General features: G+C 36.6%; 6 protein-coding genes across 6 annotated transcripts; 5 read left to right on the forward strand and 1 right to left on the reverse strand.

Annotated features, from left to right (window-relative positions):
• Positions 1 to 7: 7 nt before the first annotated feature.
• On the forward strand, positions 8 to 1,198 carry CBG10400 (the record flags this gene model as incomplete). The annotated part of the gene is made up of 4 exons (XM_045236825.1): positions 8 to 214; positions 261 to 427; positions 472 to 1,043; positions 1,092 to 1,198. 4 exons carry the CDS (start codon positions 8 to 10, stop codon positions 1,196 to 1,198), a joined length of 1,053 nt encoding a protein of 350 aa, XP_045094269.1.
• A 2,884-nt stretch (positions 1,199 to 4,082) lies between these two features.
• Cbr-str-18 lies at positions 4,083 to 7,192 on the forward strand (the record flags this gene model as incomplete). Its single annotated transcript, XM_045236826.1, has 6 exons — positions 4,083 to 4,274; positions 5,479 to 5,847; positions 5,892 to 6,295; positions 6,376 to 6,490; positions 6,558 to 6,917; positions 6,959 to 7,192. The coding sequence occupies 6 exons, from the start codon at positions 4,083 to 4,085 to the stop codon at positions 7,190 to 7,192; spliced, it is 1,674 nt and encodes a 557-aa protein (XP_045094268.1).
• Positions 7,193 to 7,268: 76 nt separating this feature from the next.
• On the forward strand, positions 7,269 to 9,728 carry CBG10398 (the record flags this gene model as incomplete). Its single annotated transcript, XM_045236827.1, has 4 exons — positions 7,269 to 7,401; positions 7,449 to 7,485; positions 9,234 to 9,507; positions 9,561 to 9,728. The coding sequence occupies 4 exons, from the start codon at positions 7,269 to 7,271 to the stop codon at positions 9,726 to 9,728; spliced, it is 612 nt and encodes a 203-aa protein (XP_045094267.1).
• A 709-nt stretch (positions 9,729 to 10,437) lies between these two features.
• On the reverse strand, positions 10,438 to 11,696 carry CBG10397 (the record flags this gene model as incomplete). Its single annotated transcript, XM_002635698.1, has 5 exons — positions 10,438 to 10,559; positions 10,608 to 11,044; positions 11,092 to 11,226; positions 11,268 to 11,434; positions 11,481 to 11,696. The coding sequence occupies 5 exons, from the start codon at positions 11,694 to 11,696 to the stop codon at positions 10,438 to 10,440; spliced, it is 1,077 nt and encodes a 358-aa protein (XP_002635744.1).
• A 1,641-nt stretch (positions 11,697 to 13,337) lies between these two features.
• Positions 13,338 to 13,939, forward strand: CBG10396 (the record flags this gene model as incomplete). The annotated part of the gene is made up of 2 exons (XM_002635697.2): positions 13,338 to 13,767; positions 13,818 to 13,939. 2 exons carry the CDS (start codon positions 13,338 to 13,340, stop codon positions 13,937 to 13,939), a joined length of 552 nt encoding a protein of 183 aa, XP_002635743.2.
• A 509-nt stretch (positions 13,940 to 14,448) lies between these two features.
• On the forward strand, positions 14,449 to 18,225 carry CBG10394 (the record flags this gene model as incomplete). The annotated part of the gene is made up of 10 exons (XM_002635696.1): positions 14,449 to 14,609; positions 14,650 to 14,784; positions 14,830 to 14,973; positions 15,088 to 15,263; positions 15,314 to 15,414; positions 17,039 to 17,173; positions 17,217 to 17,383; positions 17,427 to 17,561; positions 17,609 to 18,045; positions 18,095 to 18,225. The coding sequence occupies 10 exons, from the start codon at positions 14,449 to 14,451 to the stop codon at positions 18,223 to 18,225; spliced, it is 1,722 nt and encodes a 573-aa protein (XP_002635742.1).
• Between the last annotated feature and the right edge of the window lie 130 nt (positions 18,226 to 18,355).

Here is an 18,355-nt window from a genome sequence, read left to right on the forward strand (position 1 = left end):
ATCAATTATGCCCTCCGTATCTTTGACCCGTTATGTCGAATACGCACGCCGGATTGCACAAACCGGACTGTTCTCAACAACTATTTGCTGCCTGATTCTTATTATTCTAACAATTTTTGGTGTAAAACGAAACTTTGGCAGCTATAAACACTTTTTAATAGTTTTCCCAAGTTTGGGTATACTTTTTGCCGTTCTTGAGTTCATTTTGTATCCGGTAACAAGCTTGGCTATGAAGCACTATTTTTAGAGACTAATTTTAGAATGTGCATTCTCACAAAGCTGGCTACGTATTCTACAGTACCAGCCATCCATTCAATTTGGGAAAAACCGCGGTCACTTGGATGCTAGCATTTTACAGCGGAGTTTACTCATCAACGATTTCCATGCTATCTGTTCAGTTTCTATATAGATATTGGGCCGTTTTTTGGTATGACTCGCTCTCATTTTTGAAATTTTTCCAGTACGTTTCAGCACAACCAAGCTGCGGTATTTCAAGGGATGGAGGTTTGGCATGTGGTTTTACTACGTTCTAAGTTATGGATTGATGTGGGCAATGGCAAATTATCATTTTACAAAAGTCGACGACTATGCTGAAAGCTATATGAAGCAGATGATGATGGAGAGATATGGTGTTGAATTTTCAAACAACGCCTGGATAATTTGTGTAGCTTACTATCCAGATGGGTCGCCTAGATGGTGGAACCTGTTTTGTACCATTACAATGACATTTATAATGGTGGTCCAGTATAGTGTAATTGTATACTGCTCAATTCGGATGTATATTGACATGGAAGACAAGATTCAGATTTTGTCACCTTCCTTGAGAGCACTACACAAGCAGTTCTTTAAAACACTGATTCTTCAAGTTGTGACTCCTACTATCACTTTGTTTTCCCCAGTAATCTTCATTATCTATCTCCCGTTATTTGATATGGACTGGGATATTCCAACTGGTACATTTTTGTGCGGTTTTACTTTATACCCTGCTATGGATGCAATAATTGTACTCTATGTTGTTCAAGACTATCGAAAAGCTGTTATGTGTATGAGTGCTTGGCGGAAAGTTTTTTTTTGAAAATGTTTACTTTCAGACTTGCTCAGAAAGATGGCCATAGGGATACGAGAATGGTCAACTACAGCAACAAATCGGCCAGCTACACGGTCTGGGTCTTTCAACGTTGCTGCAACTTTTCATTGAACACTTTTAAACTACACTGCGTAACATAATTACAAGTTCACTTTAAATTTTGAATTTTTTCGAAAACTGTGGATATGGACTGAACAGGATACGATTGAAGTAAATACTAATTCGGATTGTCAATTAATGAATACCATTTGAGACCGCTACCATTTCTTCAATTTGGCAAAATTGAAAAAGTCGAAAAAATGGCCCGAAAAAACGTCACATAAGTATAAGTTCACTTGAAACAATGAAAGATAACTCAAAACACAGATTTTAAAATGTAATGAAAATACAAAATATAGCAAAAAGGGATCAAAATGTATTCATTAATGCGAAAAATTTGATTGTATCTATACTCAAAATTGGGCCACATCCGTTTTTGACAAACATGTACTGAAAATGAAGTTTTTCGTTAATAAAAAATCTGAAAATACTGACGGGTCTAAATTTTTTAGTTTCGCAGAACTATTCACAATTGTTTTACTCTGTCAACTGTCAAACACAATAAGATCATTCCACAAACCAGGAAAAATTTCTAATTTTAGCTCATTTTTACCACTATGTTCTGAGTGGTACTGCGTCTTTCTAGGTAGGCACCTGATTGAGCTGATTAGCATATGAGGAAGCCAATTATGTGTTCATACAGGAACATACATTAAACTATGAAAATCTGTATTTTGGATTCCTGGAACCATGCAACATTTCTGACAGACATAATTTCAAGCATAAAAATATGCTATGCGGAAGCCATGTTTACGGTGTTGTTTAGTAAGGAAGGAGTCACGCATTCTAAATTTTCTTCTTGTAATCATACTTGCCACCTTTTGAATTTACACATAGAAAATTTAGATTGTTCAAAAAGTTCGACTCTACACATACAATAAACCTTTAAAAATGACATTTTTTGCAAAATCTACCAATTTTTAAGCTCGCATACTACCCCCAGAATCCATTCCATTGATCTCAAAGTTGCTGAAAACATTGGAAATGTCCAAATTTATGTTTTTGTAGTTGATGTCCCTTTCCAAAACATTCATTGTGGAAAGATATACAGTACCGTATAAAAGGATGTAAACGTAAGGCTTTTCGTTCGATTTTTCCCCTCAAAGTAGACATGTCGGTATGAAACTTTTCAAATATTATGTCTGCATATGCATAAATACTTATGCTGAATCTCATCAAAAAATCTCAAGAAAAAAATATTCTAGAACTTTTTTTTGGTTCTCCAAAATTTCAAAAAAAAAACTTTTTTTTTCAAAAATCTACAAAATTGGGAAATTGGTTTTTTGTGTGTTTACAATAAACATATTGCTACGAAATGTCTTAATATTGGTGAAAACGGCAAATTCGATCATCCGCGTTACTTCTCCAGAAATTGTGTATCCATCGAAGTGCAAAGGACTGATTTTGGAATACATGCCACTATTTCGTTAGATTTTTAAGTTTTCGATACTTTTTTTTGTATGTTTTGATTCAAAATGATTGTTGCACATACAGTCTCGTATTGAGCATGGATGACAGAATGTTCAAAGTGATTCAGAAATTCCGATAGGTCCACTTTGAGGGGAAAAATCAAACGAAAAGCCTTACGTTTACATCCTTTTCTACGGTACTGTATATCTTTCCACAATGAATGTTTTGGAAAGGGACATCAACTACAAAAACATAAACTTGGACATTTCCAATGTTTTCAGCAACTTTGAGATCAAAGGAATGGATTCTGGGGGTAGTATGCGCTTAAAAATTGGTAGCTTTTGCAAAAAATGACATTTTTAAAGGTTTATTGTATGTGTAGAGCGGAACTTTTTGAACAATCTAAATTTTCTATGTGTAAATTCAAGTATGATTACAAGAAGAAAATTTAGAATGCGTGACTCCTTCCTTACTAAACAACACCGTAAACATGGTTTCCGCATAGCATATTTTTATGCTTGAAATTATGTCTGTCAGAAATGTTGCATGGTTCCAGGAATTCAAAATACAGATTTTCACAGTTTAATAGTTTAAAAATACAGATTTTCATAGTTTAGTTCCTGTATGAACACATAATTGCCTTCCTCATATGCTAATCAGCTCAATCAGGTGCCTACCTAGAAAGACGCAGTACCACTCAGAACATAGTGGTAAAAATGAGCTAAAATTAGAAATTTTTCCTGGTTTGTGGAATGATCTTATTGTGTTTGACAGTTGACAGAGTAAAACAATTGTGAATAGTTCTGCGAAACTAAAAAATTTAGACCCGTCAGTATTTTCAGATTTTTTATTAACGAAAAACTTCATTTTCAGTACAGTTTGTCAAAAACGGATGTGGCCCAATTTTGAGTATAGATACAATCAAATTTTTCACATTAATGAATGCATTTTGATCCCTTTTTGCTATATTTTGTATTTTCATTACATTTTAAAATCTGTGTTTTGAGTTATCTTTCATTGTTTCAAGTGAACTTATACTTATGTGACGTTTTTTCGGGCCATTTTTTCGACTTTTTCAATTTTGCCAAATTGAAGAAATGGTAGCGGTCTCAAATGGTATTCATTAATTGACAATCCGAATTAGTATTTACTTCAATCATATCCTGTTCAGTCCATATCCACAGTTTTCGAAAAAATTCAAAATTTAAAGTGAACTTATAATTATGTTACGCAGTGTATAACAATGGTCCATCGACTTTAACATCAAGACCAACGTCCAAACTATATCATGTCCTTCCCATAATACGTCCTTTTGTCTAAAAAATTAACTATATAATAAGAATTGTTATTCTTCGTACCAGTTCCCTCCTCTTCAATTTCCGGCATAATAAAAATAATAAAAACAATAACAGCTATCAATTTCCTTCCTAACTACGGTACTCTTCTCTTACAGCTGAAATATTCGAAGCCATTTCTTAAAAGCAAAATGGTCGACTGGTTTATGATTGATCAGACGATTGCACAAATCGGATTCTATTTGACAACTACATCCCAATTCACGCTGATTACCTTGACCTTGTTTTTTCTGCGAAAAAATTTTGGAGCGTACAAGTACCTGATCCTACTGTTCTCCGGAGTTGGGCTTGCGTTTGCCAGTTTGGAGTTTATGCTATACCCGGTAGGTTGAATTTCGGTCAAAAAAGACCCTTGTGGGGTTTAACTTGTGAACCCAACATTCGAACTCCCACGTCGCAACAGCTGAGCTACGATAGCAGAAATTGAACATAAATAGGTACAATTGTGTGTGACCATTAACCATTGTACAGTCGCAAACATTATATAAATTTTTGAAACTCAATCAATTTTTGTTTCGTCTGAATCTTCACAGACGTGACGATGACTCCAGAACAAAAAACAAATTTTCCGTCAGAATGTTTTTAAAGATTGGCTTTGTGATGAAAAATGTTTGGTGTAGATCAAATATAGACAGAAAAAATTTGAAGCGGTTTGGAACACTTGCTCTTGAGATGTGCTCACTGGGAGCATAGAGGGGATGGTTCACGAGTTTTGCTATAACTCGGCTCAAAATGATCCAAATTTGCTCAAATTTTGAGAGAATGTGTGTCCTTAATTGCTCTACAACATAAATTTAAAACTTTGTATTTTGGAAAATTTTTTTTCATAATTTTTTTTTATGTACCACATTCATGGAAACACTGAAAAATTTACCGCTGCTTGTTTCTAACGGGTCATTTACGTTTTTAAAAAATCAAAGTGTCACGAAATTTGGAAAAAAAATTTGAAAATTGAATACGAAAAAATCAGTGAAAAAAAATTATGAAAGGTTTTTTCCCAAGAAACAAAGTTTTGTACGTATATTGTAGAAAAATTATGGACACACATTCTTTCGAAATTTGAGCAAATTTGGATCATTTTGAACCGAGTTATAGCCAAACTCCTGAACCATACCTTTTATGCTCCAGTGAACACATCTCAAGAGCAAGTGCTCCAAACCGCTTCAAATTTTTTTCGTACATATTTGATCTACAGCAAACATTTTTTTATTACAAAGGCAATCTTTTAAATAATTCTGACAGAAATTTTTTTTTCTTCTGGAGTCATCGTCACGTCTGTGAAGATTCAGAAGCAACAAAAATTGATTGAGTTTCAAAAAACTCATATATTGTTGGAAATTCAGCTACATTTAACAAAAAAGTTTTCGATTATTGGAAAAGTTTTGAGCAAAGTTATGAACGAAAGTATAGAGTGACACTCACTAATGCTACTGTACATCGTCCTATTAAAATGCATACCATAGTTTCAAAAAAAAATTAAAAATCTACTGTCTCTCCTCCTGCAAGATTTTATTGTCAAAACTCTAGATTCTTCACTATCACAAAGCCGGCTACATATTCTTCACCACAAATCGCCCACTAAAAGCTTCAAACGAACTCCTCGTTGTCCTGCTCGCAGTCTTCACCGGACTTTACTCCACCACTATTTCCTTGCTCGCCGTTCAATATGTCTACAGATACTTTGCAGTCTTTGATAAGCCTCGTCTCAAGTATTTCAATCGTTGGTATTTTATTATGTGGATACTGTATGACACATGGTTTGGTTTCGAAGGGGGTGTTGGTATCTATAAGTTCAATGAAGCCGATGACTATTCTCGAGAGTACATGCGTCGAGAAATGAGAGATGTCTATGGACATGACATCACAGATGTTCCTTGTATGATACATGTCGTTTACGTAAGCTCAAGAATGAGAATTTCAAAAACCTCTAGGTGCTTTAGGAAGACATTTCTACAAACGGTTCCACAATCGACTACTTGATCCGTTGGCGTTGTGTGATTTGCACCATCAACAATGCATTCATCATGATGGTACAGTATGGTATTATGATATATTGTGGCTATCGGCTATACAACGATATGGAGGAGAAAATCAGTATGCTTTCTGCGACAATGAAGAAATTTCATCGACAAATTTTCAAGACCCTGTTTTTACAGGTACACCTAAAACATTTAAGCACTTGTCCAATGGCTTTTTTTCAGATCACAACTCCCACTATTGTTCTTTTTTCACCAATTGCGTTTATCATGACTTTGCCCTACTTTGATCTCGAGATCAGTGTTCCAACCGGAGTATTCCTTTCTGGATTAGCTCTCTACCCCGCACTCGACGCCTTCATTTTGATGTATGTGGTTACGGACTACAGGAAAGCTTTTCAAAGTGCGTTTTGTTTGGATTTGAAAAAAAATCGAGCATTTCATTCAGATGCTGCGAAGACTTTTTCCACTCGTGCGAGCCGATCGTGATCATGGCCCATGATAAAGGAAACCACATATTGCCCAAAAAATCTTTTATTATAAATGGTTTTTTCTTTGTACCAGTATAGGTAATTAATAAAAAAAGTTCTTCTTCGTATCGCATTTGAGACTATACACTCAAAATTCTAGGTTCTTCACTCCCACAACGCCGGTTACATATTCTTCCCCACTAATCACTTACTAAACGCTTCAAACGAACTCCTTGTTGTGTTACTTGCCGTTTACACCGGAATTTACTCAACAACAATCGCATTGCTCGCCGTTCAATTCATTTACAGATACTTTGCGGTGTTTGATAAGCCTCGTCTCAAGTATTTCAATCGTTGGTATTTTATTATGTGGTTACTGTATGGCACATGGTTTGGTTTCGAATGGGGTATCGGCTTCTACAAGTTCAATGACTATTCTCGAGAGTACATGCGACAGGAATTAAGAGATATTTATGGACATGACATCACAGATGTTCCTTGTATGATACATCTCGTTTACGTAAGCTATAGATAATGAATTTCAATACATATCTTCATTAGGAAGAAATCCGAAACGCAACCACAAGTGACTATTTGATCCGTTGGAGTTGTGTGATGTGCACCATCAATATGACATTCATCATGATGGTACAGTATGGTATCATGATATACTGTGGATATCGGTTATACAATGATATGGAGGAAAAAATCAATATGCTCTCTGCGACAATGAATACATTTCATCGACAGGTTTTCAAGAGTCTAGTGCTACAGGTGGGTACAGTTACATCATGAACATTTCCACACTGTTCAATAACCTCACTTCAGATCACAACTCCAACTTATTTCTTTTTCACCAATTGCTTTTATCATGACTTTGCCCTACTTTGATCTCGAGACCAGTGTTCAAACCGGATTTATCCTCTCTGGACTCACTCTCTATCCAGCAATCGACGCATTCATTTTGATGTTTGTGGTCACGGACTACAGGAAAGCTTTTCAGAGTGCGTTTCGGTGATTTGGGTTTGCGAATATGGGATGTTTTTTTCAGATGCTCTGAAGACCTTTTCATCTCGCGGGAGCCGATCGTAATCTGCATGATGGAAAAAATCAAATATGTTCTTATTTTAGGTGTATTGCAGAAGACAGCTTCCAAGTTGAGACTGTCGGTCCCATGATGGGACCGTTGGTCCCGAAGATACCTCCGTTTCTATCCCTCCCATCATGGCCCTATCAACCTTGCAATGGTCCTATTCTTCCAATCACAGTCTTTTCTGAATCAGAATCTTAGTATCCGTAGGAATGGGACCTTGGCAAAGTTGATAGAGCCATGGTCGGATAGATGGGACCACGGTCGTCCTGTTGGAATAATTTGCCCCTGAAACTACTTTTTGACCAAAAATATTATATATTCAAAGTTTTCTTCTTTGTACCCGTTCAATTTCCGGCACACTATTTTACAAGTAGTCATTAGTCAGGATGTATCTGAATTTTTCTGATTGGTGACCTATTTTTTGGAAGTAGTATTCTGTTTTTCAGCCGGTTGAAGTAAAATTGTTATGATTGTGTATCAAAATAATATCGAAAGTTTTCTAGAATCTGTTTATTTATCTTGGTGAATGTAAGAACAGTTTTTTATATAACTTAGCAGGTGAAATATTTTGGATGTCTGCAAATAGGTCTCAAAAGATTACTTGCCGGTAATTATACTCACAACATTTAGCTGATAAAAAGTCAACCGGCAGACTGTTTCTTTCTCAAGTTAGAAAAAAAGGCATGTTAATGGACAGGAATCCGGCTGAAATGATATAGACGTGATGGGCCCTGTCGAGACATATCATTTGGTACCAAACCTGTCTGGATATCTCGTTTTGGAGACAAGTTATCTGCCCGGGCCGGCCCGCTTGCAACTATGCTCCGAAGTACAGCTCTAGAACAAAACGGAAACGTTTCCTTCAAACTTATCAACACATTCGTCTCGATTTTTTTTTCTAATAGTAAGATATTTTCTATGAAATTTAGATTCCCTTTTTTCAGTCATACTGACCTAACACTTGTGCATACATTTGACTTCATAATGCAGTTTGCTGCTGCAATTATCACAATACTGTATGTTCAATTTTAACGTTTCGTTTTTTATATTCTGAAGCTCAGATTTTTACGATTATAACAAATATTCTCATAACAAATATTCTTTTTTTGTATGCTGCAAAAAAGCTACCTTCCATGAACAGCTCCTTTGGTATTATTACAAAAAACCAAGCAGTTTCCACTACGATCCTTTGTTTTATATTTATTTTCTTTGCGTTTCCATGGCAGTTAGAGTAAGAGCATGGTGATATCGTTACTAAGATGACTATTCAGATTGGCAATTAGCTTCATCGCCTACTCTCATTATGTTGGTATAGTTGCTACAACAATGTCCAGTTTGTCGATTATGTTACATTTATTCCTGGCTTTCAACCGATTGTGTGCTGTATGCTTTCCACTGTATTACAAGAGAATCTTCACTAATTTTTTCACTCTCAACGTCACGATGATAATTTGGATTATCGCTATTATCAAATGTACCATATCATACGGTGTTGTTGGATGCTATTTCCAATACTACGAATCCTTCTGGACATTCTCCTCTTTGTCATCTGAATTTTGTGACTCTGAAAATTGGTTTACTGATTTTATCCCCAACAACTCATTTGGTGTCTTAATAGTAACTATAAACCTTCTTGCAATACAGTGTCCGAAATCACATATTCTGGAACAAGACGTATTCTGCGGATCTTCAAGAAAAAAAAAAAACTTTCAAAATTAAATTCAATTAAATTCAAATTTTCAGACACTCACCTCCTATGAAAGATCCCATTGAGCATAACAAACGCGATATTGAGAAAATGAATGAGAATCTCAAATACTATGAGAAATTCGTGAAGAAAATCTACATCCTAGGCGCCCACCCACTTTACCAACACTCATTCGTTGATTTCTTCTTACAAAATCTTATAAATCGACCGGAGATTCCGGAAACTCTTCATATGAATCGATGGGCGGCTGAAAATGAAATGAAGATTGTGAGAAAACGATTTAGTATGGTGAAGTGTGAAAACTGTGAGGTGAGTTACACCTAACGGATTCCCGTTCTCTCCAGAGATCTCCAGATTCTCAGGTATTCGAATTAACGTCTGCATTTCTCTATGGCGACAAATATCTAACTTTTGATGAAGAAGAATCAATATCATATGTCGACAACACCGGTCATCTAACTTCAGCTGGTCTGAAGCTATGCAACCCCATTTTGAGAAATATTACTCAAGAACTTATGAGGACAATCTGACTTTATTATGAAAAATAGATTTGCTGATTTTCGAAATTCCAGCCAAGGCAGAAAAAAAGAAAAATCCGGACTCCGGACTAGGGTTTCCATTTGGGCGGGTGGAAAAAGGGTCCACCCGTCACCAGGCGGGGGCTATCACCCGCGGCCCCCCGCGATTATGTGTGTGTGTGTGAATTTTTATCTAATTTTTAATGATAACCACGTATTTTCCAAAAAAAAGTTTCTGAAATCAAAAAACACCAAAAAAAATATAACATTTTCTTCACGTAAATATTCGCGGGGGACGCCGGGGGGCCGCGGGCGAGTGAATTGCCCCCCGAGTGGGTGAATGTTTCATTAAAATGGGACAGCTTTGTAAAAACTAAAAAGTCTTCTTGAAATGAAAATGATTTTCATTATCTATCCATCTCATCAGACATGTGGTGTTGTTTTTCGGAAAATTCAAAAGATTGGAGATGTTTGATTTGCTGAAAAATTTCGTATGCGTAGTGCGCCTACGATAAGATCAAAGGAAATGAAGTACAGACGATACAAATTTCCAGGAAGCTTGAGACAGGGGGAAAAGATTTGAAAATCGAGATCGATTCTAAACTGACAAATTTTAAAGGTTTTTACAATTCTTAAAGGGGCATGGAATACGTTTCTATCAATTACTTTTGTGCGGAGGCTTCATTATGAAGGAGAATAAATATTTTTCACAGAAAAATGATCACAAATTAGGAACTCTCAATACTGAAAGAGGTTGTTCAGTGGTTGTAGGGTCAGCTGCATTAAAAGAGTCCGCTGGTCTCAAAAGCTGATAAATTTTATCCAGCCATTTTCGGAATGAATCTGAAACTTTCTCTTGAAATTTCTTTCCCAAAAACATATAATTTGAACTCTGAATAGCGATTCTGTAGTCTTTTACGATATACATCACTATAATGGCGTCCATAGCTGGATAGACAGTGAAACCGCAGAGTAAGATTCCAGTTGGCAAATCGATTTCCATATCGAACAACGGCAAATAGATAATAAGGGAAATTGGGATGAATAGAGTGATTGTTGGTGTTGCAATTTGTAGAACAAGAGTTTTGAAAAATTGTCTGTGCAATGTTCTCAACGACTCTGATAAGAGTTGTAATTTAGATTCCATTTCAATATACATCCGAGCTGTGCAATAGGTAATCACCGAATATTGGAAAAATACTATCACTGATACATTTATAGTACAATATATATTCCACCATCGGGGGGACCCATTCTCATCATAAGCCACTTGAGCTTGACCAGCGATCTCGAAAAAATCGACACCGTATTTGTTCATCATATCTTCCCTAAGATAGAGATGAATATACATATATGTACACTAATATTAACTTACTCTAAATACCTTCTAGTATACGCATCGATTCTCTCAAAATAATATAAACCAAACCCGTACTGGATTCCAAAATAAACAGCGTAAAAGACCCAGATGAAAAACTTGAAACCTTTAAAGTATATCAATTTGGTTGTGCTGAAAAAAATACTGTAATATTGCTTCAGACTCAAAATAACTGGAAAATAGCCCAGTATCTGTATATAAACTGAACGGCTAGAATCGAAATCGTTGATGCATAAACTCCAGCATAAAGAGCCAAGAGCTTGGTGATTGTCTCTTTTTGCAAGCCGAACGGGCGATCCGTACTGTAGAAAATGTAGGCGGAGTTATGAGAGTACATGTTCTGAAGGGATCTACATAATTCACGATGTATTAATAAGAGTACTTACCGGATACAGTATTACTTCGATTGTGGCAAAAAATATACCCACTGCGGGGAATAGCGTCAAAAGGTACTTGTAGCTTCCAAAGTTTCTGGACACCCCAAACATGGTTAGATAGATCAAAATGAATCCAAAAAATGAGCTTGACACAAAACCGACTTGCGCCATAGTTCGGGCGTATTCCACCCAATGCTTATAAGAAATCGTCTTCGCAGGTGTCATCAGATCCAAGTTATGTGAAAAAAAACTAATATTCAGTTGATGTGCTTTGTTTTTTATAATATAAGTTGGTAGCGGATCCGGAAATTGAAGAGCGGTACAAACCTTGTTTTGTGTTAATCAAATATCTAAAAGATTCTAGAAAGTATGATTCAAGAATACTTTCCTTTCACATGACACATGACCGGTCATGACCAAACTTATGGGACCACCGTCTGAACTACGTCTGAACCAGCTGATCTACAATGGCGTAAGCTATGTAGGCCGAACGATGTTATACATTGAAACCGGTCTGATAGCCAGGGTGAACCCCTACCATTGTTCATCGTCACGGCAAAGTGCATACCGTAACCCAAAAAATAACTCCGAAAAACCTCATGACTCCTTTCTTTCAAGGGATGTTGCAGGAGGCGTTCCCCAGTAAACCTAGGGCAAATCCGTCTGTCATGTGCGCGTCTGAAATGTCCTGCACTCTATGATCATGTCTTGTATGTACTATATAAAGTTTTTACCATAAAACCAATCAACATAACCTATTTTGCCTTGCTTTCGAAAGCTTCCGGTTGTTTTTGGCACTGAAAGGTTTTTTTCTTTGCCTAAAAATCATTTTCTTAGAAACAAAAACTATAGTTCCAATTTCCGGTACATATTTCTCTTTAAAAACACTTAGCCTATATAAAAGTTGATCTAGTGCTAACATTCCCCACACGCTTGTCCAATAAATATCTATAAGCACTGGGTGAAAATCGCCGAATCCATGGCACAAATCGGTTTTGTCTCGAGCCTAATATTCGGATTGGTTGTGATCCACCTAACGATGTTTGGGGTGACCAGAAACTTTGGAAGCTACAAGTATCTTCTTATATTGTTTCCCGCGGTTGGAATATTTTTTGCTACAGTTGAGGTGGTGATTTACCCGGTATGGAATCTGAATGTATGATGTATAGGTCTCGATTTCAGAATGTCTATTCTCATAACGCTGGTCATATTTTTTACACTACCCATCGTCCTTTTGGTCTCAAGAAAGAAATCGTAACCTGGCTACTCGCGTTTTACACCGGCGTTTACGCATCAACAATTTCCATTTTGGCTGTACAGTTTGTATACAGATATTGGGCGATTGTTAGGTAAGATACTTTTGGGGTTTATAGATCCCCCTATTTCATATGCACAACCGCGTAGCTCAGTTGGTTCGGGTTTGAAAACATAATTAAACATTTTTCATCTAATTTATCTTGTTTTTCTCTTTGAAACAAACTGAAAATCCCTCAAAACGAACCACTTTAAGCAGAGATACAGTTTCTGAAGTTTGAAGGTGAGAGACGCAGGCACTCTCGTTTCTCTGCGCTCTCGCAAACTTCAAATGTGCATAGCTTGCTTCAAAATTGACCCATAAAAATGATTTTTAGCTAGTTTTGTAGGAAATTTCAAGTAGGTCAGAATAATGCATAAATTTAGCCCGATAAATCTTCGGTTCTTCAAAGGACCCAAATTTCTCATATGGATTGTCTACTCGCTATTTTTCGGTATCCAATATGGAATGGGATTGTACTATTTTGAACGCGTTGATAGCTTTACCAGAAGTTATCTGGAGTGAGTTAATAAATCGAAAAATTACTATGATAAAATGATATCAGGGAAGACATGCTGAAAAAATACGGTGTTCATTTTTCGGATATCTCCGGAATGGCTTTAGTCGCCTATGATCCAGATGGTTCTGTAAGATGGTGGAACATGGGATGTACAATAAATATAACTGGAATATTGTTTTTTCAATATACTGTGATCACATATTGTACCATTCGAATGTGTCTTGAAATGGAAGCAAAACTGGAACTGGTCTCAGAGTCTTTGAGAAACTTGCACAAGCAATTTTTCAAAACTCTTGTTTTACAAATTGCTACTCCAACGGTCATTTTGCTCTTTCCTGTTTTGATCATTATTTATCTGCCTATCCTTGACCTGGAACTTGATGTGCCAACTGGCATATTTCTTTGTGCTTTTACTCTATATCCAGCCATGGATGCAATCATTGTGATGTATGTTGTGAAGGACTATAGCATGGAAATCAAAAGTAGGAGATATGTATAATATGTAGACCCTCATGCATTTTTCCATTTTCAGAAATGTTTAAAAATGCCTTTGATGTTTTCACTAGCAGTCTCAGACCGGCAGCAGACATCACCAACCCCTCTGAAGAAACTAATGGACTACCTCTTGCTTCAATCCGTGTTCTTAACTCTTGACTTTGTATTTTCTTTTTTTCTCTTGCTAGGGTTAGCTAATTTTCATTTGCTCATCGCCACCTCGCTGTCATGTGAAATAATAGTATATTAAAACACACTTTGTAGAACATTCTAGAAGTGTTATTAACGAAAAATGTGTTTTGTACCGTTCTCAATAAACAAATTACAATTCTCGTTTAACTTCTGGTATCGCTACCCAGTCTTTAAAAACTAGAAGGCATCACCTGAATTTTAGTTTTTATCTCGTAATGAGAGCTGAGAAGCCGATTTCTTATAAGCATTGGGTTGGATACGCCCAAATAATGGCTCAAATCGGTTTTGTGTCAAGCACATTTTCTGGATTCATTTTGATCTACCTGACCATGTTTGGGGTGTCCAGAAACTTTGGAAGCTACAAGTACCTTTTGACGCTATTCCCCGCAGTGGGTATATTTTTTGCCACAATCGAAGTAATACTGTATCCGGTGAGTACTATTTGGTACATCATGAATTATGAAGGTTCCTTCAGAATGTGTATTCCCATAACTTACATTTTCTACAGTACGGATCGCCCGTTCGGTTTGCAAAAGAAGACTATCACTAAGCTCTTGGCACTGTATGCTGAAGTTTATGCATCAACAATTTCAATTCTAGCCGTTCAGTTTATATACAGATATTGGGCTATTTTTCAGTAAATTTGAGTCTGAAACAATATTATAGTAGTTTTTCAGCACTTCCAACTTAATATATTTCAAAGGATTCCGATTTTTCATTTGGGTCTTTTACGCTGTATATTTTGGAATACAGTATGCGTTGGGATTATATTATTTTGAGAGAATCGATGGTTATACTAGAAGATATTTAGAGTAAGTTGTTGATAGTTTTTTATTCAAATCTCAACTGTGTCTCAGGGAAGATATGATGAAAAAATACGGTATCGATTTTTCTGAGATCGCGGAACAAGCTCAAGTGGCTTATAATGAGGATGGGTCCCTTCGATGGTGGAATATTTCTTGTACTATAAATATAACAGGGATCGTATTTTCCAATACTCGGTGATCACATATTGCACAATTCGGATGTGCATCGAAATGGAAGCTAAAATACAACTCTTATCAGAGTCGTTGAGAACATTGCACAGACAATTTTTCAAAACTCTTGTTCTACAAATTGCCACTCCAACTGTCACCTTATTTTTTCCAATTTCGCTTATTATCTATTTGCCACTATTCAATATGGAAATTGATGTACCAACTGGGGTTTTACTCTGCATTCCCTCTCTATCCAGCCATGGATGCAATCATTGTGATGTATGTCGTAAAGGACTACAGGAAGGCTATCAAAAGTTTGAATTGTATGTTTTTAAAGTCAGATGTTTTCTGAGCAAGTTTTCAGGTTCATTCCAAAAGTGGCTCGATAAGATTTGTCAGTTTTTGAGATCAGATAATTCTCTTAATGCACCTACAAGCACTGGACAGCCTCTAGAAATATTGGGGGTTCCTAATTTGTGACTATTTTTTCTGTGAAAAGTATTTATTCTTCTTTAAATTGAAGCCACCTTAAAAAAAGAGAGAGTTAGCTAGTTTCAATTTTCCTGTACAGTAGACAATTGGGCTGAAGTTGAGTTTTTAAGGGAACTTCTTAAACATGGGCGGGTCGCGCCGAACCCAAGAAGGCGACTGGCACCAAGAAATGCCAATTTTAACAAGCCAACTGGTATAGTTTGGCTTTCAGATACATTCAAAAATGCCTTGGATCTTTTTCACTAGTTGTCTCAGACAAACAGACGTCACAAACTTCACTGAAGCTTCTTCCGGACTATCCTTTCTTCGATCCGTGTTAGCAATTCTTGACTTCAAGTTTCCCTCTTTTTCCAGACAACCGTAGCTAAGCTGGTAGCGGAGCAGCACCACACTCCTCGAGGGGCTTTTTTCGAGAAAAAGCATTTTTCATGATCCTTCAACTCAATTCCATTTGCTCATCACCCACTCGCTGTCATGTGACATAAACGTATACTAGAATCATACTGTCTAGAATACACTAGAATACAGCCACTAGAATACAGCCACCATGTTAAAATGACCTGAAAATAGCCTGACATTCGCCTGGTATGTTTATTAGGCCATTTTGACGTGGTGGCCTAACTTTCGGAAGTTGAGTTTTCTAGGTCATTATGGTAACTGGGCTAGAAAAAATATTAGGCGAATGTCAGGCCATTTCTTGGCATAAAAAAACGCTGGCCTAGAAAATTCATGCTGAGAAAATTAGGCTACCATGGTAGGTGTCTTGGAAAATACATCGTTTGAATGTTAGATTATTTCTAAGCCATCCGCTACGGTGGCCGAGAAAATTATTTCATCGAAAGTTAGGCCAAAATTCATTGTCCTGGTAAACTACACGGTGAGTTTTCCAGGCCACGGTCTGTTCACGTAAATGTGAAATATTCTCGCGAGAATACAGCAAGAAATTGCGAAAAATAAAAAAATGCTGTAAAATGCTGTACCGAGAAAGCGCTGTAACAAGAAATAACGAGACACTAATGTAACGAGACAATGCTGAACTTTTTGCAAAACCGAACAGAACAGAACGAGACCGACATTTGCGAGAGTTGCTGAACTTTCTCGCAGTTTGCTGAAGCTAAGTTTCGCGAGACGACACTCTACATTAGATGTATGATGAACAGAAAACTGTCATGTGACAAGTATTCTAGATTAATGTTGTTAAGAATATTCTACAGGTGTTATTAACAGAAAATATTTTTCTACAGTTCTAATTTCCGATATTGCTGCCAATAAAAACTACTGTCTAGACTGTCTAGACTGTCTAGACTCCACGAGATGCAACGATCAGCCAACCTTTGGCTCATTTCCGTTTACTCATCACCACCTCGCTGTCATGTGAAATAGAAGTATTCTTGAATCATACTGTCTTGAAAACACTAGATGTATGATGAACAGAAAGATGTTTGTACCGTTCTTCTAGTATAAAAATTAGTAGACATCAACTGAATATTAGTTTTTTTTCACGCTACTCGTTCCTAATGAATTCTGAGAATCCGATTTCTTATAAGGATTGGGTTGGATACGCCCAAATAATGGCGCAAATCGGTTTTGTCTCCAGCACATTTTTCGGATTCCTTTTGATCTATCTAACCATGTTTGGGGTGACCAGGAGCTTTGGAAGCTACAAGAATTTTTGATACTTTTCCCCGCAGTTGGCGTATTTTTTGCCACAGTCGAGGTAGTACTGTATCCGGTAAGTAGTTTCAGTAGTGCATCATAAATTTTGGTCAGTTCAGAATGTGTACTCTCATAATGCCGGCTACATTTATTATAGTACGGCTCGCCCGTTCGGCTTGGAAAAAGAGTCAGTCACCAAGCTAATGGCACTTTATGCAGGAGTATTTGCATCAACGGTTTCAATTCTAGCCATTCAGTTTCTATACAGATACTGGGCTATTTTTCAGTAACTTTTAATCTGAAGCAATATCAGCTGTAGTTTTTTTCAGCACTACCAACTTGATTTATTTCAAAGGACTCCGATTTTTCATTTGGGTCTTTTACGCTGTTTCTTCCGGAATCCTGTATGCTGTGGGATTATTTTATTTTGAGAGAATTGATGATTATGCTATAAAATATTTAGAGTAAGTTAAAATCAGGGTACATATATATTTATGTATTCACAACTCAGGAAAGATATGATTGAAAAGTACGGTGTTGATTTTTCGGAGATTGCTGGACAAGCTCAAGTGGCTTATGATGAGAATGGGTCCCTCAGATGGTGGAATTTGTGTAATACTATAAATAACACAGCAATTCTTTTTTTCCATTTCTCGGTGATTACCTATTGCACAATTCGGATGTGCATCGAAATGGAAGCTAAAATACAACTCTTATCAAGATCGTTAAGAACACTGCACAGACAATTTTTCAAAACTCTTGTTCTACAAATTGTAACTCCAACGGTCACTCTATTCTTCCCAATTTCGGTCATTATTTATTTGCCGTTGTTCGATATGGAAATAGATTTGCCAACTGGGGTCCTACTCTGTGCGTTTACTCTTTATCCAGCCTTGGATTCAACTATAGTGATGTTTGTGGTGAAAGACTACAGAATGGCTATCAAAAGTTGGAGTTTTGAGGTTTTTGGGGCATATGTTTCAAGAGCAAATTTCAGACTCATTCCGAAATTGGCTGGATAAGATTTATCAATTTTTGAGACCAGCCGACTCTCATAATTCAGCTGACCCTACAAGCACTGGACACAGCGGACAGCCTCTAGCAGTATTGCGTTATCCTCCTTTATAATTTTCCTTTTTTTGAAAAATATTTATTCTCTATCATAATAAACAAAAAAGAAAATTAGATACTTGTTGCAGATCCTCGCCCTTGCCCTATTTTCGACTTTAATCTGAAACTTAATGTTGTTTTTTCAGAG

The sequence above is a fragment of the Caenorhabditis briggsae genome (genome assembly GCF_000004555.2).
Source record: "Caenorhabditis briggsae complete genome, chrV, whole genome shotgun sequence".
Taxonomy (NCBI): Eukaryota; Metazoa; Nematoda; class Chromadorea; order Rhabditida; family Rhabditidae; genus Caenorhabditis; species Caenorhabditis briggsae.